Below are 25,444 nucleotides of genomic sequence, written 5' to 3' on the forward strand. Positions count from 1 at the left end.
TGAAAAATATCAAATTTTCACAAAACAATCGTTATTTGTGTACTGATAAATGGTTGTAAAATTTTATCACTGAGACCTGACTAATTTTTGAATTGTGGTTTGTTTTTGATGTGGCGAAATCATAAGAAGTGGTGCGCTGTGTAAATATGATTTAAAAAAAAAAAAAAAAAAAAAAGTTATGCAGTTTACACTTTAATCAAAAAACACAACTTGCAATCATTTTTAATCTTCTTGCTGAAAAAAAAAAAAAAAATAAAGTTAATTGATTTCTCTACGTATTTTTCAACTGACATTGAAGCTTTGATTTGTAGCAGTTGTGTATTCTGTTGGTAATAGTTTCCTTAGAACCTTACTAATTATCACCAATACTTTGTCGTCTTCTGGGGCGTCTGGATGAAAAAGTAAATAAAAGAGATCGTTGTTTTCTCACTTGTTTCTTCAATTAGTAGTCCACCTAGTTATAGATAGAAATATCTTTCAATGTTCTGGCTTGTTGATTATGTGTTAAACAATCGTGTATCGGATGTATAGGAATTGGACTGTGCAAGTAAACATCTGGTTAACGAAGCCAAAGGCACAATCACTGAGTTCTTTTACTTGTATAGATGGTATTCCTACTCTTAGTTCTCAATCTATCCACTCTACCAGGACAGTCATATATACTGTACATCTAGGAATAATCCGTAAAATATATAAATTTTTAAAATCTCTTAAGTGATGCGTCTGCCAAACACCACTTACCTGCCATTTACCACTTGTTGGGAGAGTAATGGTAAACGGAAGATAGCATCATTACAAAAGTGGCCGGCTGGATTGATTGAAAAAAGTGGAAGAAAACGGAGCCCCGAAAACCCATGAATATTGCTAGTATTTATCCATTACAAAGTTTTGGCGCATGCTGGGATTGAACCAGGGACCCCAATCACCATAGGTGAGCGCTCTACCATTGAAGCCAGTGGCTGAAACAGTTCAAGAAAACTCTTACAGATAGATATAAAACAAGTACTATACTATTAGGCGTAGAGAATTAAATTTAATCAAATTAAACTACCTTTTGTAGGATTCGATATTATGGATGCTGGTGGATGGTATCTATTATTAGAAAAAAAAATACTGCTACCTTGATCTGAAGCTATAGAATTGAAACAGCATACTGTTTTAGGCCGTCTCTGGACCCGTTCTCAATGCATCTTCTATTACTACACAGCCTACTAAAACAAAGACAGTGTTCTGTCTATCCGTAAAAGCTCATGCTTCAATATAATGTGGATTGAAACAAGTTTTTTCCTCTTTACCAAGTTTCTATATTGAAGCACTAGCTGAGTAGTGCGTTATTGGCACGGAAAGAGTAAGTTTAAGGTTGGTTTAAAGGGACAAGTTTTGCCGATAGATGGCACTTTTTTTTTACAGTCTTCCTATCTCTCCCATGTATTTTTTACCTTTCACGAAAATTCACGATTTCTCTTACAAATTTCAGCCTACAGACTTCAAATTTTTAGAAAAAGTTATCGAAGGCAATAATTCCTGTCGATGTTTTATTTAGAATTTTCTCATTGTTGAAATGGATACCCAAACCTTTAACAATGGAACTGTTTCAACAATAAAGAAAATTCTAAATAAAAAAGAAATCGGCACGGATTGTTCCCTTTAATAGGTTATAAAGTTCCTTCTCTAAAAATTTGAAGTCTCTGGGTTGAAATTTGTAAGAGAAATTGTAAATTTTCGTGAAAGTTAAAAAAATAAATGGGAGAGATACGACGACTGTAAAAAGAAGTGCCATCTGTTGGCAAAACTTGTCTTTACACTAACGTTAATGCAAAAGAATTCGAAGCCTTAAAGGTGTGCAATCTGCGACAAAATAACGTGTGGATTGCTAACTTCACAGACACTATGGTTCACTTACATGTACTTTATTTATAACTTTTTCCCGTCTCCAATCCCCCGCGAGTCGACAATCGAAGAAACGGCTTCGTACGCGATTAAATCTGGTGAAGATCTATCTGTCTACAAGATTTAGTGGTTCTAGGTGACTCGTGCGAAAATCTACTGATAGATACACATTATTTTATGTATTAGTATAGATGGGTTTCTACGAATGAACAGAATCAATACCATGTTGTATTAGTCGTTGTATCAGAAGATGCATTAAAACAGGCTCCAGAGATGGCCTGAAACAATATGCTGCCTAAGGTAAGAGCCGTTTTTCTTATAATTCAGTATGATTGTTGTGGCTTGTAATTTCGACTGCAACATAGCCTCTTTGCTGATGTTAGTCTTCCTTAGCTTAAAGGGCAAAATCACAGGGAGTTAAACACAAAGATTTCATTGTTTCTTTGTTAATGACTTAATAAAATAGATTTTAGATGCTATCAATGATAAATTTGTAAGTAATGAAAAGAATTTCTTTTCTTTTGTTCAGCTCTTTCTAAGTGTATGACGAAGGGAACAATGAAATTAGTTATCGGAATTATAAGGCACAAGATTATCAAACACTACAAAGTGGCTTAACCTTCATTTTATATATAATGTGTGTCCTTTGCGCAGTATAATCTGTTAAGTTATACTTAATTTGTGTGGAATAACATGAACTTTACGTTGAGTATAATCTTTCTTTGTTCTGCTACCTAATATAATGTAATGAAATATTTTTCTTAATTTATCAATCACCATTTTTTCTCATCGTTCGCGCCAAGAAAATTAAATACGACAATAGATTGTGATTAACTTCTAGAACATAAATACCAACATATTCAAATAGCTAGCCGAGAAGATATTGGAGGCATTTGACATATTATCATCAAACATTGTGCAAGGCCACCTGCCCATTTGATGTAAAAATATTCCTTACTCCATTACTTGTGGTCTTCTGCCTTTCCCTTTCTTTCCTTGTATTGTTTCTTTTATCGCATCTCTAATTAATAACACGTTTCCATATAAGTTTATTTTCTCTATTTAAGTACTTCCATTCTGTATTCTTCTTTGCACCTACACTTCGCTTGTGTCTTTAGTCATAGCTTTTTTGTGGTTTCCACGTTTTTCTGCCCTATTCAATACAGTACTTCACACGAAATATTTTATAAGTATTTTCTATAACTAATATTTAACGTCCTATACAATACACTTCTCTTTTCGTAAAGGTTTCTTTCACCATTCCTTTTTTAATTCATGTTCCCACCTTAGATTCTTGTTAATGATGATTTGTACTCAGGCGTCCAGGGTTTGCCCAAGTGGGCCCAGCCCAAAAAAAACCCAGTGGGTTTTCTCGGGTTGGACCCACTTTAAAACCCACCTGGGTTTTTGACCTATTTGTTAGTATATTATTGATACAAATAAGGTGATCACATTGTAAGTGATTTTTATCAGATTTTAGACTTTCCTGGGCGAATTAGAGGCTTTCACGTTAAGGTATTCTGAATGCACTAAATGAACTATTAAAAAAAAAAAAAAAAAAAAAAAAAAAAACCTTAGCTTGAGATAGTTATAGAACAAATTAATGTATGGATTATGCTTATAGCCTATTTGGAGCAAAATAAGCAATTTTGTACTTTAGAAAATATTTTCTGTGAATAGTATGCTCGTCGACTTTGCGACACCGAGGGACATTATCACTCATACGTTTGACGGGTTTAAGGTCATAGGTACCGGTACTAATAGTACATATGTAAATACAGTAGTAAAACTATTAGTATTATTTCTTACCTTTGATGTAAAACACAAGGTTCTTAACTAAAATTTGGTTTTCCAAGAATAACAGTTTAATTCAGTCATTTGTTGCTACTCTTCAAATAAGCATTCTGTAGAATCAACACCAGCAATAGCGTAAACATTCTTCTCAATATAAGAAGCTTATTGCTAGGGGTTCCGAAGACTATGTAACGCTTAGTATTTCAAGTGCTGAGTTCAAATTTCCGTACTAGTGGAAGTTTTGATGTACACGCCGTGAAAGAAGTGCTCGGGAAATTCCCGAATTAAACGTAGAAGGATCGGAAATGAAAACTTCAACAATAAAACTATTTATTTTACTCTTAAGCCTGTCATACGTCCCGTAAAAAAGGGGAATGTCCCGTTTTGGGGCCCGAGTGTCTCGCGTCCCCGTAAATTTAGTCGGGACAGGGAAGTGTCCCGTATTTTAACTCCGTTCCATTTCTGCTATCAATATTAGCTTATTCGAAAAGTGAAAAAAAAAAACATCTGATATTGGCTGGGAATACTGTAATTAGTGAATGAACAGTACGCTGTTGCATGTAACAGTTTCGAGGAAGTTATAACACCACCCTGTTCGACTTGATAGCGGGCGAAATTTGCAATGCTACTTTTCCATTGCATTTGATGGAAACTCGGATACTCTCCGGAACATTTAAAAAAAAAAAAAAAAAAAAAAAAAAAAAGCTTTGAGTGTTTTTACATTTACAAACACAGGGGGGATGACTGACCTTTTCTCCAGCAACACATTAGATAAGTTAACAAGAATTATAATCTTTATCAGAGGCTAGAGGCACAGAATTGTGCTTTGGTCCAGGTCTTAGAAAAATGTAAATCTGGTCTTGACAATTACACACGACACAAGGAGAAAAATAAGCTTTTCATCAGATTAAACTGACGAACGTAATTTTGGCAGATACAGCCATGTAAATAAATATTGCTAAACGCGCGAAAAATATTGAAAGTAGATTGTACCACTGATTTAAATAATTTCATATTGTTTTCCTGTAAAGCATTTTTATAGCACATCTTAAGTTTTTAGGCATCTTCTGTCTATACAATTTATTGCAGGGTACGAAGAGAGAAAAGGAGCTGCTGCTTAGTGAACTTTCGCCTATTAGATTCTTTAAAAAAATTAAAATTAAATAAAATGAAATCTTACTTTTAGTCTCACGGTTATGCCTGCTATGCTCAAGGTGACGGTGATGATGAGAAATGAATGAAATGACGGAATGAAGAAAGTGGGAGAAAACGTGAGAATCCCGAGAAAACCCACGCACAAGGTGTTTGTCCACCACAAAGCTCACTTGGCGCGAGCTGGGATCGAACTAGGAACCCCATGCACTAGAGGTGAACGCTCTACCACTGAGCCACCGCTGCCTATTATACTTTTGTTCATAACCAGACTACAGTTCATTGCATTGTATTGGAAAGTTGAGGAAGGGGGGGGGTCTGAGGTGCCCCGTATTCTCATGGAGAAAATATGTCAGGTTTATTTACGCTGGAAGATGTTAATTTCATATAAGACATTTTAAAACATTTATTTATTTCATACAACATGAATTGTATCTTTGTTTTAAATTAACGGACTCCTTTTGGTATTCATATTTGGCGAACGTCACTCAGTCTTCTGGATGACTTGATCTACATTTGTTCGTTTGTCTGCCGAGCTCCTTCATGGCTATGCGGTTAGTGTACTTGTCTTCGGTGTGGGACCCGGGTTTGCTTCCCGGAGGGAGCTCATGTGGTTCGGATTCTACGTTAATCAGTAGGTCCCGTCTCATATAGCCTCGCTGCTGAAAGGGACGTTAAACGCAAAATCAACTCAACTCGTGTGTCTGCCTCTACCACACACACTACAGGGTATAACTTTCGGCCTTTTAAGTTAAAATTTTCAGAATACAAGCACGAGACACACTAAATTTCCTATATAGATTTTGGCGGCCATTTTTTTCAAAACAGCAGTAAGTAGAAAATTGTTGGAAGTTGGGACAGTGACAATCTTTAAATATAAATCACATTTTAACACTTTTACCCCAAAGATATTGAAATATTTCGAAAAAACTTAATTAAAGTCGAAAATACCCGAAAAAACTCATATGGGCCCAGGTGGGTTGGGATTTTTCGAAAAAGCCCGGATTTTTTCAAACCCTGCAGGCGTCGCACAATAATTTGAGCTCTGATCGTTACTGAACCCAAAATATGACCAAGAGGAAGTGAGGAAGTTTTGCCTAGCGCTAAACAATATTTCCATTTCATTTCATTATAAACTCACTTGCGTCAGATTTCTGTGATGGGAAGTGGTGTTTTTGTTCTACTCTGCAAATTTTCGTTGCAATCTCAAGAAACATTCGATAACTATAGATACCTTAAACTAGTTACCTTTTATAATTTCCACCTCTTCGTTTCAATCTTTTTTCTTACTTTTTTTTACCGTTTATTTTCACTCCATATTCTTCAGAGTTTTCTTTAAACTTTCCACAATCCAATAATCTCAAAAGTGTTGACGTCTGCTGCTCCAAATTATTATAAATAGATATATTAAACATAATATCTTTGCTGACAGCGGTCTTCATTGTCAAGACTTAGGTGAACACTCGTAAACACTACATTAAATGTCTACAGTCCGAAAGTGTCTGTGAAGTCTCACATACATACCAAGACACGTATTTGGAGATGACAAAGAGCAATAGACACTAAACTGAAAGAACAGATTCAGGATGCCAAATGGAACATCAAAATATTTGCATCATTAATAGAAACCTACTGTAGACATACAAGACATACATATATTAGTTGGAACAAGGGCATGAAAATTAAATTTTGATAAGGCACTTTGGACAAAAGTTGCCATAACATCATTGCTGCCTTGACCGTCGTCAGCAACTACTGAAGAAAAAGAAGAAAAAAAGTTTTAACATATATATTCTTAGAAGCAGCTAGATGTTTTTATTTATGAGTATAAACATTTAATTTCCATATTCAATCCATGCTTTCTAAAAGTACTGGAAATGCTGTAAAAGCATAACTACAGCGCGGACTCTCGTTAATTCGAGCAAAAGTTTATTCCCCTTGAAACTGTGTGAAAAAGAAAGATAAGAATCGTGGGTAAATCGAGCTTTCGAACCTTCTGTTTATATAATTCGAAATAATATACTACAAGACTTTTGTGTTAAACAGAAGAATGTGTTTTCAATTGGTTGTCAGTGATTCAGAAACAGTTCTAGGGAAGAGTGACACCAAAACAAACGATGCTGAAGATGATGATGAAAACGACATGCGCGATAAAGTTAAGAAACAGCGTATGCTAACCTCGTCTGAAGCTTCCGAAACGATTGAAAATTTTAAGATCTAATGAATTCAAAACAAATGTTACTGACAGCGTTATTTCACGCAATAAATGAAATTGAAGGTTTTGTTGACGTGTGAAAGCTATGGAATCAAACCGAACTAAGATCAGAACTTTCTTTAAGAGAGAACAGTTAATTAAGCTTCTTGCTCGTGTATCTGGTTACGTGTGACTTCATTTATCTGCAAGTAAATGCGGTGCTGTATCATACAAATAATGTACTTTCTTAGAGATGAAGTCTACTGCATATTAATAATTATCATTGTTTTAACAATTCATGTTTTCGAACTTTTCATGTTCTATTGGACTTCAAATTAAAAAGGCTCTGCTGTGTATATGAGATCAAAAAGAACACTTCTAACATGAATGAAAAACTAAATAAGGTTATCTTGTATTTAAAAAAAAAAAAAATCGTTTGCATGTCAATTCTGTGATATTGTGTAGCAAACGGCGATGCGATACCGCTTTTTTTTTTTTTTTTTTTTTTTTTTATGTTGGTCCAAAAGTCAAGTACGTCATTTTATTTTATTTAAATAATAAATTTATTTGCTTCAGTGTGTTCCGAGTTTAACGTATAAATGAAAATATATTAGAAGTAAATAATAAAGAAACTAAGTCAATATCTGTATGGATAATAATAAGTAAATGATATAAAATGGCATAAGCCGCTCAATATGGGACTATATACCTAATTTTGGGCCACCCTGTACAATATTACTGAAGAGTTAGCCGTAGAATTGACGACAAAGACACCATGTACACTTGAACATTTTATAGCATCTAGAAATAAAAGCATCAATGAGCTTTCGAAACGCAGGATTTTAGATACTTTAACAGCACACTGTCTTCTGTCCTTGCTTTGCTTAAAGCTCTGGAGTAAGAAGTTCTTAATTGTCGCATCTGCTAATTATTTCATAACATTGACCTCAAAACATTCTTCTGCTACGTCTTTTTGTTTTTTACTGAAGTTGCGAAATAAAGATAGTGTTTGATTTAAGTGTGAAAAAAGACTTGATCTGGGCATTATTTGGCTACAATGTTACGAAATCAGCATTTCTATGAAATTATGTTATTCTGTTTCTGTCATAAAAATATAGCCTCACTTTATGACCTGTGTAAAGCCAATTCCCCTTTTCGTGATGGCATTACAGATTGAGCATTTAATAAAAAGTTGCATGTGGACACATTTCGAAACCAGATACATTCTTAGGCAATGACCAAATTAATACATAACTATGTATCTAGTTAATATATAGATAAGTAGATAGATATAGATATATTGATTGTTTTTTTTTCTGGCGGTATGCAGCGGTACAACGTACCGGCACCTTTTTAATGAGAACGTGATATTTTCTCTTCAAAAGTGAACTGCACTGAATTAAACTGAAAGCGAGTACGAAAATTCTGTTGGAATTTTCTCCGCAGAAAAGCCTTTTCGCAGTTCTTATTTTAATGTATCCATTTAATTGTTTTTATTGATTATTAGGAAGAGGTTTAAGTGAAAACATTCTCTAGATTTTTTCGCAAAGTTTATCCATTAATTTAGTAGAGGTTTGAAGAATATTTTGGTAGCATAACTAGTACTGTGAAGGATATTATGTGAACAATGTTTTTATTGAAATTCAATATTTGTGGAACTCTTGATGCCTTTTGAAAACAAACAATAGCAGCCTACTTTCGCACTTTTACAAAAAGAGAAAAAAGCAAGAAACAAATCACTAACAAATATTGATTATCATTACGTTTATTGTATTATAAAATTAAGACATAAGAATCAGACATTTTTAAAGTATCTTTATATACAGTATATGTACGTAAGATTTTTTTTAGTTGTAAGACTGCAGTGATATGCTACTGGACATTAATAATAATAATAATAATACCCTGAAAGGATGCAACTTTTTAACCATTATGAACCTGAGGTCCAGCGTACCGGCACCTTTATTTTTAGAAATAAAACGCTCTGTGTGTGTGTGTGTATATATTAATTATTTTTCCTCTGTTTTCCTTTTAATTATCGTACGCCTTTGTTATATACAAAAATAGTTTATTTTTATTTTTTGATGTTCACGTGAAACAGTAAAATAATTTCCATTTCTGTCAAACATGCTATACATAATTACGATACAAATTTAAAAGTTTCGAAATTGTTATTCAAATACCAAAGTTTAAAAAAAAAAAAAAAAAAAAAGTTATATACATTACCGCTTAAAAGGTTTCGAACACCTCGTACTTTTGTAAGCATCTACTGTGATTCTATTATATTGGGACAACCACTTTACCGCCCTGTATCGGATGTACTTCTGCCTAAAGCATAGAATTTGACAGTTGAATTGAGGTCTGAGAGGTACTGCAGATGTCAAATTATAATTCTGAAAACTGAGGCCAGAAAAGGATACTTCCTGTAGATATTACATAGAGTAAACAAAACTGTGCAAGGCGAGTCAACAAATTAGTTTTGTTGAACGATGTAGATTCAGTAGGGAAATGCAGTGACAGAAATCTGGAAAAAAAAATCAGTTTTCCAAATTTTTGCAGTTCTATATACCTTATAGATATGCTGGCGTTTAAGAAAGCTAAAAACGCCGTTCTTTGAAAAATTGTTTAAACGCTCAATATATATCCTTCTCTGCTCAATATTGTCGCTCAGTGGAAGCGTATATATAATGCTCGTCGTTACTGTTTCAACGAACAAGAATGGAGCATTCGAAACGATTGTAAACACTTTTCAAAGATGGTATTTTTTGGCGTTTTAACGTTATCATATCAACAAGCTATAAAGAACTACAAAATTTGGAAAACTACTTTCTCTTTCAATTTTTTTGTCACTGCATCGATCCTTTATGTCTACAGTTTCCAAACAAAACTAATATTTTGCCTCATCTTCCACATTTTTGTTTATACTTACAATATCTATATCTTTTTTTGTTTTTCAATTTTAAGAATTATAAATTGACATATCATCTGCAGTACGTCTCAGACCTCGGTTCAACTGTCGTCAAATTACATGCTATAAGTAAGAGATGGGCAGGAGTACCTCTAATGCAGGGCCAGAAAGTTCTCGTGCCAAAACAATAGGATAACAGTAGATGCTTATAAAAACCTGGGGTGTTCGAAAACTTTTGAGTGGTAGTGTATACATACAGTATATCTAATATGTAGATAATAATAAGTTATTCCACTAGAAGCTGTTACATTACAATCTATAATAAAGTTTGTTTCAGAAGATATTATTTTCTGTAACTTGACCATTTGTCTACTTATCCACTCTTCAATAGACAAGATGGTGACCAACATAGACAGATTTCACTGTACTGTGAATTATATAATTATGTCGTAGTACTTTTCTACTCGTCCAAGCAAACTTCTAATAGTGTGTAGGCTAAGCATTATTTGTAAAGAACCAAAGGAATTGTATTGAAAAACCATATTTAAAAAAAAAAAAAAAAAAAAAAAAACTTTTTTTATTGAAGTAAAACTTCGGCAGAAAAAGAACCTTTTTTTCTTACAACACTACACATTGTCATAAGAAATTTCGAGTTAATCTGTGAAATCCTTTCCAAAATCTAAAACTATTATCGTCTAAATAATATCCGAGTGTTTCTGAAACAGGTAGATCTTAACATCTTTTAGAACATAACTATACTGTTGACCACTAAATGAAGTTTGATCATTTCTATACTAAATATAAAAAAGGTTTCTTTAGAATATGTTGAACATTAGACGTTTTGTATTTTCCGATAAAATATCTTTTGTTGGCAGTTAGTTGGAGAAAAGCAGCACGAACTCCAAATGGATTCAATGCAGTTGCTGTACTACCAAGCACCATTATCAGCTGTGATGTTGTCTCTAATTATTCCAATATTTGAACCAATATCGAAAGTTTTGACCCATCCGTGGAGTATAATGGATTTGGTAAGTGCCCTAATGATCGCAGTAATAGAACTCTGTATACAGTCTGGCAACTAAAGAAAGAAACTGCTTTAAGTCATGTTCGGAAAAAATCAGTTAATAAACCAGTCGTAAAAAAAAAAAAAAAAAAAAAAAAAAAAAAAAAAAAAAAAAATTCAATCCAAATAACAGGTAACTCTGTAAACTAAATATAGATAATATAACCACAATATAAAATTATATTTGTTACAAATCTTAGATATTGAAACGCTAGTTATAATATTTACATTCCACCCATTTATTTATAAAAAGAAATCCGAACATCAAAAAACATAAACATACTATTTCAACTTGATTGATGGTCCAGTTTATTAATTTGTCAGCAAATCGACGTAAGAAAATACATTACAATTAAATATTTTCCCGTTCTTCGCATGGGAAGAATAGGTTTGTGGACAGTATCATCCCCCTCCCCCTTAGGATAAGCATTTCTTGAAAGTATAATGATAAAATAATTCGTGATGTCACCTCTTCCAACTCCCATCCCTCATCTGATGGGGAATGAACTTGGTCTTGAACGGCGACTTATCTCAATGAACCCAGAAACTATTGGTTTAACACTAGTATTGGTTGTTTTCGATTATTTTTACATGTCACTCACTTTCCACTCCCACTACAAACCCTGTCATGCAAATGAAGGATAGATTTGGATTGGATAGGAGTGTCGCTATTTAACCCCGAAAACTACTTATTAGACACTAATATTGGTCGTTTTAGAGTATTTTTTCATATCACTTCCTTCCCATCCTCCACGCCAATGGAAAATAAATAGGGATGTAAATTGCATCGAGGGTGTCTTATTCATCTTAGCAATCGTGAAAACTACGAGGGCCATCCGGAAAGTGGTGCCCGTATGTGCAACAAACACACAGTAGTACATATTAACAAATATACACATTTTTATTGGAAAGAGCACACTTTACACTACTTCTCCACATAATCACCAAGCAAATTGAGGCATTTGTCATACCGTGTGACGAGTTTTTGCATTCCAGCGTCATAGTCCTCCGCCGCCAGCGTATTGAGATACGTAGTCACGCCTCGTTTAAGTTCTTCATCGCTGTCAAATCTTTTTTCCCGCCAGAAAGAGACGACTCGTCCATCACATTGTCTCCATTCACCTCCTCTAATTGGCGATGAATTTCACAAGGTCGAACGTTTCGTGCATTAAGAAATTTAATCACGGCCCTCACTTCACAACTGGCGGGGTTCTCAATTCGTTTAATCATTATAAACGAGCACAGACACAACACAGGCATTGCTAGCGTCACGCAACCTCGCACAGAGCAGGTCTGACCTTGTCCAGCTGCTCCCCGAGTCGTCAGCGCTTCATGCGGCGCAAACGGGTACCACTTTCTGGATGGCCCTTGTATGAATTGGTCACCAAACTTCTGAAGCTTCTAAGCTATCATACCGCTTTTAAATCCTACTGTGAGTTACCAACCAAAAGAACTACCAACTTAAAAAAAAAAAAAGTTACATTTGTCTGTTGCCTATAAACTTACATCTTACATTTCTAATAAATATAAAATCAAACTATCAAAGTTAGCAAATGTCTAATATTCCAACACGTATGCAATCAACTGTGAGATGAGGCTGCGCGGGAGAAACAAAGAGTTGTTGTCGTTAGTCTCAGCTCAGTGGAGAAATCAAGGTTAGACAACCGGACAGTTAATGCAATATACCGAAAATATCCCCGCAAGCTACTAGTAGCTCGCAATCAACTGAATTAAACGCAAATATCGGTCGTTTTCAGTTATTTTTACAAGTCATCTCCTTTCCATCCCTCCATCGCGATTGGATATGAATATGAGGATTTAAATGGCATTTAGAGTGTCACTATTCATCTCAACAATCCCGAAAACTATAAATTAGATATTAATACCAGTCGTTTCTGATTATTTTACGTGTCAACCACAAGTCCCACAAATTAAGCCTGGAAGAGGAGACAAAAGATTCTGAGGAGACACGTATAAAGACACATCAAATTCTAATCCTTGAATAGATATACGCTATGAGGATACTACCAGCACTCTCTTCCGAAAATTCAGTATTTTAAATACAATTAATAGCTCATTGAAAAGAGCAGGTATAATAAGCCCGTCTTTTACGTCGTCAACGCAGATGGAGATTTCCCAAACATAAAACTGAAATGATATACCTTGACTATTTTTTTGTGGTGATGTATCAATGGTGCATACAGCATACACAGAATGACCCATCTTTCCTAACATGGAGAGTATTTACATTGCAAACTAGGCATAACTTCATATAATATAAGCGCTGTTCGCTATATAGCATTTATATCTGCGAAATCAAAATCTGTTTTATTCCTTAATTGCCAGACTGTATACATCCATCTTGGAGCAATTGGCGTGGTAACGCCATATCATAGCATATTGAAATGTTCTGTGTATATACAATAGTAGAAAAATTGCTAGAAACACGGTGTAATATTGCATATTTACAAAGTTTCTCCACGTTTAAATGCATATAAATGACAATGATATGTACGACATCAGCTTAAATCAAATTTTCTGCAGAATAGAAATCAAGTGGCAAAACTTACTTAATATCACTTCAGGTACGTTAACACCAAGGTGTGCATAACATAAACAGTTCTAGAGGGCAAATTGATCTTATAGTGGTATGTAGTATTGATTTCAGAGTCAAGCGCGAACTTAAGAGAAGTCTGTTGCGTGTTGCCCATAAATATACATTTATGTAGGATGATTAATGGTTTTCTTAATACGTATTTTGTTAAATATCTTCTATTGTGGCAGATATAAGTTCTGGGGTTGTGTTTTATTCTGCATAAGTTAATGTTTATCTATAATCGAACAAATTTCAGAAGAAACTTTGTAAACGTGAAAAATTACACGGAGTTGCGTTAATTTTCCCAAAGAGAGAGAGACAAGAGAAATGTTGTGTCAGTGAGTATCAGTCAGATAAGGAGTATAAGTTGATATATCTTGTTTCACAGTTTTTACCCTCCAGATAAAATTACCTCAGCCGGAATTTCGTCTACACTCGGAGATTTGTGTTTCGATTACTAACAGAGAATTGAAACTGTTTTTAAATGGCATTCACTTATATATTGATATTTATTCTTAGTTAGTACTTTAAAGTGGCTCCTCTTACCCGAACTTTTTGTATACAGTTCATTGCGCCGATGCCGGAGGGTTGTGAAATATGAATATTTATTTAGATAAAGCGCTGTTACTTCCTCTGTAATACCTTGAATCACTTGCGATAGGTTCCGTAGTTCTCAAGCTTTAAAATGTATTTTCTGTTTTTTTTAAGGAACTTGTAACTTTGAATGAAGGTATTTTTTGACCCATTTTTCTTAGATTTCTTTTAAAATTTAATTTAATGTAAAGAATCGCCTTCCGGAGTTTGGTAATAGAATTTTTGAACATACTGTATATATAGTATACTGTATATATAACTGCAGGACGTTCGATAAAGATTTTCTCAGACCCAGCTCTAGTTAATGTAGAACACTAAAATTTAACATCTGTATTGATACATATCTCTATAGGTTATGGGTCAGATTTCGTCTTTTAGTTCCTAATATTTTCTGTCACAGGCATAAAACTGAACGAAAGCGTAAAGATGGATCCAGTTGAGTCCCGAGCGGTGATTTAGTGTCTGTAAGGCCACCCATCAAAGAAAACATTTGAGGTGAAAGAGACTTATTGAGAGGAATCCCATCATATGATATGAAGCATTAGCATCGTCGGTTCAAGGATGGATGTCCGTAAAAACGGTCCTGATTCCAGGACGGCCCCAGTCCACATTGTTGAAGACACCATTGGACAAGTGGAAGCCGCCATAACCATTCGCCAATTAGCCGAAGATGTCAAAATAAATGTAGGGGTCTGTGGGAAAAAGTAATCCATGAGCATCTACACATGCATAAAGATTCTCCGGCTGCTGACAGTTTTCAAAAAGCGGAAACGAGTTAACTGCTCCAGGAATTTTTGGCCCTGTACCACAAAAACCAGGATGATTTTTTAACACTAATAACTCAGGATGAAACGTGTGTACATTACTTTTGACCCAGAGACTAAGACGCATTCACAACAATGGAAGCATGCTTACTCACCAACCTCAAAGAGGGCCCGTGTTCAATTTAGCGAGGAAGATCATGCTGATAGTTTTTTGAGATCAGTTTGGAGTGTTGATACTGGATTTCTTGGCGAAGGATAACACAATTACAGAGTTATACTGTACTTTACTGCTGCAGCAATTACGAGATTCCATCAAAACCAAGAAATGTGGAATGCTGACCTAAGATGTCCATATCCCTCAGATAAACCTTCAGTTTACAACTCCCATATTTCCCAGACAAAGGCACAATCCTATAGGTATGAAATTCTTCCCAATTCTCCGTACTCTCCTGATTTTGCACCATCTGACTTTCATCTCCCTAATCATTAAGTGAATTTTGAAGGAAAAGCATTTCAAACGTTGATTTCTGAGGTTAAGTCATACCTTCTAGAACAATGTGCAGACTTCTATGAAAGGTCTCCGCAAGTGTATAAAGCATTGGGGAAAGTCTGTGGCCGTTGAAGGTTCCTATGTAGGTAACGACTAATGTATGTACCAAATTTCGTTTATGTCAGTCAACAGTAAGTGGTGTAGGGAAATGAAATGGTTGGCAACGAGAAACACAATTTTTTAACGCCAAGTATGTGATGTTTAAAAGAAGAAGAACTATGTTAGCATGTTGTTTATGGATAATTCAAACTGTAATGGATAATAAGTTAAGGTGTTAAGAGTTGAGCAAATTATAAGATGACGGAATAAGTGATCCTCAATTTAAGAGAGAGTTTAGTGCTTGTAGAAGTGTTATTGGTAATAATAAACGTGGATATGATCAAAGATTGAATTGTAATTAGAGATATATAATTTAGTAATTGTACAAGTTAAGCCTAACCAGTAGTTGAATTTTCATTTTTATCAAGTGGGTCAGGGAAAATCTTTGAATATCCTATGTATATACGAAACTGAAGTATTGCATTTTTTCAGTCGTATGAATTAAAGGAAGAAACGAGATTTTTTTGTTGATTGTAGGTCCTTTGGTAAAAAGTATAATTAATTACAATAGTCCTTCACAGTATTTCATGAGTCTCACTTACATTTCAAAATGTTTTATGTGCACACCTGATATTGTATTTTCATCTGATAACTGTTTAATCTTTTATCTTTCAGGGTTTGATATTTCTTTCTAGTTTCGTGGCCTTCTTTGTGAACCTGTCCATCTACTGGATCATTGGAAACACTTCGGCTCTCACGTATCCTTTCCATTCAACGCACTTTCTTTTCTAATCTTTCAATAACACTACAGTGCACATTTCTGTATACTTTAAACTGTATATTTTTTCTCATTAGCTGTAGTATTGCATGTTCTCTGCGTTTTAATTTGTATATTTTCATCTCCGTACTATCCCTACTTTGATGTTACAAGCATAATTGTTTAACAACCATAGTTAATAATTATTCAGTGTTTGTTAATGTTCCTCATTGCAGAACTTCAGGTTTTCTTCCGTGACTTCTGTGACGATTCCGTCAAATTTTCGCTTTAATTAAACGGCATTATCAAAAAAAAAAAAAAAAAAAAATGGGGGGTGAGAAATCGAAAGATAAGAAGAATAAGAAAGTTTTCCTTTTATTTAAACTAATTCAAGTGGATATGAGTCGCTGTATAATGGCGAATGTAGGCTGTGTATTCCTTTGTTTGCTGTCCACTTATTACCAAAAAAACTGGCACAGGTCGTAACCTTTACTTAGCAAACAAAGGACTACAGAGCCTGAAGTCGACATCCCACAACGAAGCACACTACCACTTAACCAGAAAATTCGGAGCAATTTATTGCAGAAGGCGTGTCTGCACTCTTCTTCATCCATTCCTTTTTCATTTTATTGCCATTGTCATTTCCTCCATGAACAATGCTGTAGGGCACAGCTGAAAGCTTGGAAATGGAAGGATTATTCAAGAACTGGAACTTGAAGTAAGTGAAACTGTTGATAATATTCCTTTACGTGTGGGCATATCGTCTGGCATTGTACAACATCTTTGCAACTTCGTGCGTTTAAATTTCAAAGTAGTAGCAAACAATAGTACCAATCTTTTTCCTATTACCTTTGAGTTCCTGCCTTTATATTGTGTTGACATTGTTTTAAGAATAAAGACAAAGTTTGACGAAAAAACATTATGTTTTATACCAAGGTATGTTAACCTGGCAGCACTGGTGCCACCTGTTCTTGTAGCTGGCCGTTGGTTGTGATTGGATTCAAATTGAAAATTTTATTTTTCAATGGACATTTCTGAAGATGATTTATTACCTTGTGGTAACATTTTGAAACTTTTGAAGTTTTTACTAACTCTTGAATTTTTCCAAAGACACACTAAAATGTAACATTTGTATTGAAATTCGCAATATACCTGTTTAATATGCATAATACAAAATAAAATTATCAGCAAAGAAATTTAAACAAAAATTATTAGATAAAGATTTATAAATTTAGCAAAGGGTCTGTTAGACTAGGCGCCAGTGCTCAAGTCACATTAGCGCTTGCCAGGCGCCTGTGCCAGGTTAATAAAGTTTCAAGGTCAGTGTTGATTGTACTTCCGAGCATTCGAGGGATTCGATGTATATTTTCAGGAAATGGTAGCTTAAGGAAAGATTTTTCTTAAAAAAATTTAAAATTACCATTTTTTGAGGTTTTTCTGTTGGAGAATATCTTCTGATTTGCATAATATGTAGATATGTGTTGTTTTCATCTGCCTTTAATGTTGAATAGCGTTTATTCCACTATATTTTTGAAAAAGTATCACTTATATCTGATACGGGTTCTGTAAGACTTAGGCCTCTTGATTGGAGATCGCAAAGATCTAAATAATTTTATATAAGAATTATCATCCGTTTTCCAACACATAGAGTCTAAGAAATTTTTATAATAATATTATTAAGATGAACAACCCTAAGTCATTCTATCTTCAGGAATTAACCTTTTGTGGTCGGATCTCTCAACAGAACACGTTTATATTTTATGTTATTTTATTTTGTTTTATTTCTTTAAAATAATGTATGGATCAAGCATGTAATGTATTTATATTACTTTCGGCAACATCTTTATCCGTGCTGGTTTGAATTCGAGATCATTACCACGTAAGTCGCTTTCATTAAAGCGAGAAAAATCAGCTTCCTGCTTTAAAATTATTAAAGATCGAGCTAAGGTGTACAATTGCTAGTGACACTCATAGCGTACATTTACTAGTAATTGGAAAATCTATTTAAAAAAAAAAAAAAGTTTCAAGGATATGAGGAGTCTTTCTATCTGTTACAAAGCCTAACTAGAAGCGCTTGGAAGAAAGTCGAGTTACTTTCTGACTCGTATGCAAACAAATTTATCTCAAGTGTAAAAGAGATCCAGAGAAAAAGAAATTTGGAAAAGTGATACTCTTACTTGATAATGCTTCAATACATCCAGATGTTGAACTGTTGAATTCAGTTGAAGGTTTCCAGCTCAGGTATTTGCTTCCAAACGTTACAGCATTAATTTACCCAATGGATCAAGGTGAAATGTATAAAAAAGAAGTCTTAGGTCGTTTCTTTCTTAAAAGACGATGAGGCGAGTGTAAAAGCACTGTCGAGAAAAGGAAAAGAAAAAGGGGGTTCCCTTAAGAATTGCTATTACATGCTAGCCGATGCTGGAAACACTTGCTCACAAGGAAATCTTTGAAATGCATGAAATAATTGAGAAAGGAGAGAGAGGGAAAAGATGAGAGGAAACAGACACCGAAGAAGATTTGAATGAAATTGTAGACTTATTCCCTCAAATTCCTGGTGTTTCGGAGTGCAATATAGAAGATAACCAAAACTTCTTTCAAAAGTGATACTGATCGAGGCTTTCAAATTTTGAATGACGATGAAATTGTTTCTTTGGTGCAGAAAGAGAATGATATTGAAGAACTGAAATAGTCTGAATCTAGTCACGGAGAGGCACTTACTGCACTGCATTAGAAACTATGCTGTCATTGTACGAAAAACAAGAAGAAAGTTGCTCAACTCAGCTTTTTCTATTAAAATGGATTCGAGATTTAGTGGCAAAAAGAGAAAGAAAGACTATCAAATCTACTCAGAAAAAAATTATATATACAGGGTGTTACAAAAAAAATTGTCACAGTATTTTGGAAAAATAGATTCCCCACATCAAAATAAGAAAAGAAGTTCATATTGAGCTGTAGTCAGAAGTGCATAGTTTCGTAGCTTTACGATGCCGAGAACTTAAAAAAATGAACTTTAATGCTCGATAGTTCTACTACTATAGGACGGATCGTAGTCGGCTCAAGACGTCACTGAAGAACTAGTATGTGAGCTATCCAAATATCCATCTTTCAGAATCTTGGAGAATTGCACAATCATTTTTAGATGCTGTTTGGGAGTACTTGACCACTCTGCACCTACCTCTAAAAATTGGTCTGCAAGTACTGGATCATTCTTAAACATGAATATTTGTATAGTTCACATACCAATTCCTCTGTAAAGTCTTGACCCGACTACGATAGATCTCATAGTAGTGGAAGTATGAACTTCTAAAGTTCACTTGTTTCACGTTTTCGGCACACTATAACTCCACTTCCGACTGCAGATCCATATGAACTTTTTTTTTTTTTTTTTTTTTTTAATTTTGATGTAAGGATTCTGTTCCCAAAATATTGTGATACACTTTTGTAACACCCTGTATATTTCTGCATAAACAGCACAGTACTGTAATTTAGGAGTGTTTTCTCATTGTCTCGTGTTTTTCTTTTTATATATGTATGCAGTACAATAATTCCTTTATATAAAGTATACTATATTGTAAAAAAAGAAAAATAAACCTGTACTGTACGTGTTTTTCTTTGTAAAATAAACACATGTTCGATTAAAATCGTTATCTGCATAATCTTCAGTTGCAATTAATGTATATAAAATACGCTGTACTGTTCATCAAGTTGCTGTATTCTGGTGTCCGGTGACTGCGTGGGCCACTCTGTTCTGAACCACCTGGAGGTGTCTTAGGTAGAAATTGTAAGTATGCTGCCAGGCTGAGTGGGGCACACATGAGGATTGAGCGGATACACATCTGATAGATGTGTCTTCGGGTTTCATGGGTAAATTGCGGAGTTAAGAGGACAGAAATCAGTGTTCTCTTGGCTGTTGCTCTCAGGTGTTTTTCGAAGGTAAGGCGGCGGTTCAGAATGACTCCGAGATACTTGGCGTGCTTTTGCGGCCTGAGCTGTACTCCTTGCAGTTGAAGTGCATGGTCTCTTGGAGTTATGTTCTTGGTGATATCATCCAGTGCAGTCTTCTTCGCGTTAAGCTGTATCTTCCACGCTCTAATCCAGTCTTCCAGCAGCGCTACGTGACGGCGGAGATAGAGAGCGGCGTATCTGTGTGTTGATTGTGATTGGTAGGTCAGCCGTGTAGATGTTGAATAGAAGCGGCGAGATGGGGAGCTCCAGCCGCTATGTTCCTTGTATCTGTCAGCTGTCCAACATGGTTGACCCGGAAGGTTCGGTTCCGTAAGTAGCTTTGGATCGTTCTAAGCTGGTAGCTTGGGAAGTTGGCGTGATGCAGTTTATGCAGAAGTCCTGAGTGCCAACAGTGCCGCATTTAGGAGCTCGGCGCCCTTCAATAATTACATATTTCTCCACCCCTTCATTTCTAACTTAAAAAGTCTTGACTTCTCCTTGTTTTGGCCGATTACTTTCGGACTTACTTATGGCAGACGCAACTGCCTCTTGCCTTTATTCTCTCTCTTATACTTTGATGTTTCTTTATTATCTCCCTGTCTCTTCGGCTGTCGAACCTCAGCAGATTGAGGTGAGGCACATTTCTTTTCAGCATGGCACCTATTTAAAACCATGTCCTTTATTTTTTTTTTTTTTTTTTGTTTCTTTGTTTTATTTTTCTTGATTTATCCTTTGTACATGCAGAAAATAACCTGAAAGAAGAAATAAAATAATTGATTAGTACATAATATAAATTATTGGAAAGCAGCCCATTCACCACCCTGAAAAGTAAAAAATTAAAAAAGAAAAAATAAACAAAATACAGTGTAAAAAGCAACATCATCTCATTTGGTGTTAACTGTCTTGTAGTTTCTTCGTTCTTCCATGATTCTGTATGCTTTTATCACACTGTTTTTCATACGTGTTTATTACACTAACACTCACAACACTGAGAAACACACAATGTTAATAGAGGTTATAGAAATAAAAACGACATAAATGAATAAATAAAATGAAACGTAAGTTTGTACTATAGTGCTGAGTGTTTGCCAGAACTTTAAAATTGTTTCTATTAAAATTTTATATATATATATATATATATATATATATATATATATTTGTCTTTTCAAAGTGCTACTTGTTCAATTACCTTCTTCGTTGGGTTCGTTCATCCCATAGGTTTCTCACTACATGCTCTGTTATTTTTGAAAAGTTATCGAATTTTGTTCTATCCTGACGTAAGCTAGTCCAATCTTCATCACTAAGTTCATCTCTGAGATTCCTTATTTCTTCACTAGTTACGTAATTTTCACAATTCCATATTATGTGTTCAGGTGTTTGGATTTCTCCACATTAACACATTTCTTCATTTTCAATATTTAATCTTTTCAGATGTGTTTTGAAGGGTCCATGTCCCGACAGCGCTTCCATAGTTTCCTTCTTTATTTCACCAATTTCTTTCCTTACTTTGATAGTTGGTATGTATTCTTTGAGCTTTTCTCCTTTTGTTGTGATGTACCATTCCTCCTGCCATTTTCTTTCTATCAACATATTTAGTTCATCTTCGTTGTTCGGATTTGTACCTAGAATCTCTATTATTTTTATAGTTTCGTTATTTGTTTTACATCGTTTTATAGCTTCTCTTAGTATTTGGTAGTGGATTGGTTCTTCTAGTGCAAGCACCTGTAAGGATTCTATCGGTAGTGTTTTGATTATTCCTATTGTTCTAATTAAAACTCCTCTCTGAACTCTGTTTATTTGTTCCCTTAATTTTTCATTTGCAAATATTCTGTGAGCCCAGATGCTGGCACAATATTTCACTGTTGGCATCATTACAGCATTGCTGTACGTTTGTAGGGTCTTTTTGGGTATCTTATAATCTTTTCTTGCAGTTGTGAGTATTTTATGTGCTACTTTCTTTCCTTTGTCAGTTACGTTTTCGACATGTTTAACATAGTTCAGTTTATCGTCAATCCATACTCTCAAATACTTGAATTCTTTCACTCGTTCAATTTTTTGGTTGTTAATTTTTAATATTGGATCTCTTTGTATAGATTGCCCGAATATCGTGTATTTAGTTTTATTTCCTGATAGTTTGTTTATTTATTTCGCACCATTTTTGAAGCGTTTGTAAGACTTGGTTTCCTTTCCTCTGAATTTCGTCTCTTGATCGTGCTGATACGACTGTTGCGATATCATCTGTATAGCCGACTACTCCTTCCGTGTCTTCCGTAATTTCCAGTGTTTTTAGGCAGGGTTCGATGATGATGTCCCATATCGTTGGGGCGCATATGGATCCCTGTGGACATCCCTTTGTTGTATATGTGGTAATGTTATTATTTGGTGCCTTGTAAGTGACCTGTCTTTCGTTGCAGTATTCTAACATTATTTGGTATAGTGATTTAGGTACTTTCATTTTTTTAAATTGTTTGAAGAGTGATGGCCACCACAAATTGTCAAAAGCTCCACTGATATCAACATAGGTACCAGATAGTACCTGGTACTTGTCTATTTTTCCATTTTCTATTAATTCTAAAAGCCTCCTTATAGCTGTCTCCGTACTTTTCTTCTTCCTAAAGCCATGCTGTAGCTTATCTCTTTCTGTTTCGATATTTACTTAGTCTGTTGGTGATTACTCTTTCGAATATTTTTCCTATTATGTTTAAGAGACAGATCGGAGCTCGGCGCCCTTCAATAATTACATATTTCTCCACCCCTTCATTTCTAACTTAAAAAGTCTTGGTTCACCATTTCTTTTATCTTCGCTCTTTTTTATTATTACTAAGTTTGAGTGTTTCCATATTTTAGGAATTATTTTCGTCTTGAGGCATAAATTGTAGAGTCTTGATAGATATGGTGACCATGTATCTGCATTTTCCAGGAAAATTTCTGATTTTATCGTGTCTGGACCTGCTGCTTTCTTCTTTTTTAGCATTTTTATGTAATTACTTATTTCTTGATTGGTTGTTTCTTCCATAATTTCGTCGTTTATTGGTAAAATTTTCATTTCTTCCCTCATTTGTTTGTGCACCTCGTCATTGTCTTCTTTTTCGTCCTTAGGTAAAAGTTTTTCCATTAAAAATTTTATGGTGCTTTCCCATCCTTCAGTAAAACTTCCGTCATATTTTCTTAAGGTTGAGAGAGTTGTTGGCTTCTTTATTTTCTGACTAATTATTTTATATGGTTCACCCCAAATGTCTAGGTTAGTATTTTCTTTAAGGTAGTTCTTCCAACTATTTACTTTCATTTCTTTTATTTTGTTTTCATATATTTCTTTTTGCTCCCTGTATTTTCTTAGTCGTATTTCTTTCAGTTCTATTTCCCACGTGTCTTGATATAATTTCCTAGCTCTTCTCGTTTTTAGTTTTAAGTCTTAGTTCTTTATTCCAAAAGGAGTTGTTTTTATTTGATTTTCCATTTAATGTTCGTGTTTCAGTTGAACTTTTAATTGCTTTAATTATTTCAGTTTCCAATGTTTCAGCTATTTCATCAACATCGCTATCGTCTTCAATTTGTGGTAATTTAATTGTGTCCCAAAATTTAGTCCAATTTATTCTTTTTGTATTATATATTACAGTTTTATCGTTTTGATTTAGATCGTTAGAATTTGTTTTGCTGCTTATCTCTAATAGTATTACGTTATGATCAGTGGCGGCGGTTGGACGTTAAAAGTGGGGGGGCAAGACATGATCTGAACAATTTTATATCAATGTTAGGTTTCCTGGTAGTTTCTAACACTGTTTGATGAAAGGTTGTATAACTAATAGGATACTGTCTTTTTTCACTTAAAATGCCGTATATCGTATTTCTATTTTAAGTAATTTCATAAGAGCAATACAGGTAGCTACTAGGACTTTATACTCTTAAACATCGAAAATGTAAGAAGAGATTTGAGATCTTGCTCATGAACATCTTAAAATTGTGTCTGGAAAACTGTTTGATCAGGTTATTCAATAATAAATTCGCAAAACAAATAAATAGAAAGGATAATATTAATCATAGTAATGAATAATGAGGCTTGTTTTGCAGAAGTTATATTGAAACTGGGGATTAATGAACAACTTATACTTTTAATTCCACATATGCCATTAAATAAATGTTTTTTCTCTTAGGAAATAAAATACAGTAAGTACTGCAAGCTTATGCTATGACATTTAAAGAAATATGCAATTACAGTATTAATTGCTTTGAATTGCAATTAAAACGCAATTCCTGTAGCTTTCTTAACTACATGGGAAGACAAATAACCAATATGTACTCACGCAACGGCAAATATCATATGGCACCATTTTTTCTATGAAACAGTAATACATAGAAAACCTTTACCAGGGTGTCCACATTCTGGAAAATAAGTGAAAGTCAGGGAAGTAAAAATGTATCAGGTGAAGTCCAGGGAAATGGCAGATTGGTCAGGGAAAGTCAGGAAAAAATCTATTTAGGTCCATTGTTCAATTACTGAATTTATGAAATAGGGTTGATTTCTTTACTGTTACTGGATGCAAAATGTAGTGTTCTCAATGATGATATTGAGGGAGTCAGTGGTCTCTGATATAGTTGTTGAAACTAATTTTCTGCGAGAAACACATCTAACTGCGTCCTGGCATATTTGCTCAAAAGGGTAGACGCTGTTCTAGAAGAATTGAATGGTGCCAAGAGGATATCTGGACAAGTGGATGAGAACGCAAAGAAATAATATTTCGAGCTCACAGTGAAAGCTCAGACTGAAAAATTTAAGGAACTCTGGAATGAATTCATAGCCAATGACAGAGATGGTATTGGACTTGATGATTTTTTTTACTTAGTCTTAGGAAATGGGAAGAACTTCGTTGACTTATGGTCAGTTAAGAAATTGTGTTTTATCTTCTTTCATGGAAACGCATTTTTTGAAAGTGGTCTCACAATAAATAAAATTCTCATTGTTGAGAACTTACAAGAAGAATCTCTGGTTGCTCAACGGATCATATATGATTCTGTGATGAGAATAGGTGGACCATCAGTATTAACAATTACAAGAGGGATGAGAAGTTCAATGAGACAATATCAGGTGAATTTGGAAAAGAAAAGAGAGATAAATGCTGGAGACTAGAAGAGGAGAGAGAAACGGAAGATACAGCAACAACTGAAAGAGCTGGAGTAAGAAGAGAAGAAAATTAAAC

The 25,444-nt window shown here is 34.5% G+C and overlaps 1 protein-coding gene across 1 annotated transcript in view; it reads left to right on the forward strand.

Moving 5' to 3' along the window:
• LOC145672861 (solute carrier family 35 member E3-like) overlaps positions 1-25,444 on the forward strand; it is a 48,788-nt gene that overhangs the window by 6,473 nt on the left and 16,871 nt on the right. The window contains exons 3-4 of the mRNA XM_081742025.1: positions 10,814-10,966; positions 16,220-16,302. Of these exons, the coding sequence (XP_081598151.1) occupies positions 10,814-10,966; positions 16,220-16,302 (236 nt within the window). The remainder of the gene's footprint in view (positions 1-10,813; positions 10,967-16,219; positions 16,303-25,444) is intronic.

Source organism: Thermobia domestica, chromosome 16, assembly GCF_964235325.1.
Source record: "Thermobia domestica chromosome 16, izTheDome1.hap1.1, whole genome shotgun sequence".
Classification (NCBI taxonomy): Eukaryota; Metazoa; Arthropoda; class Insecta; order Zygentoma; family Lepismatidae; genus Thermobia; species Thermobia domestica.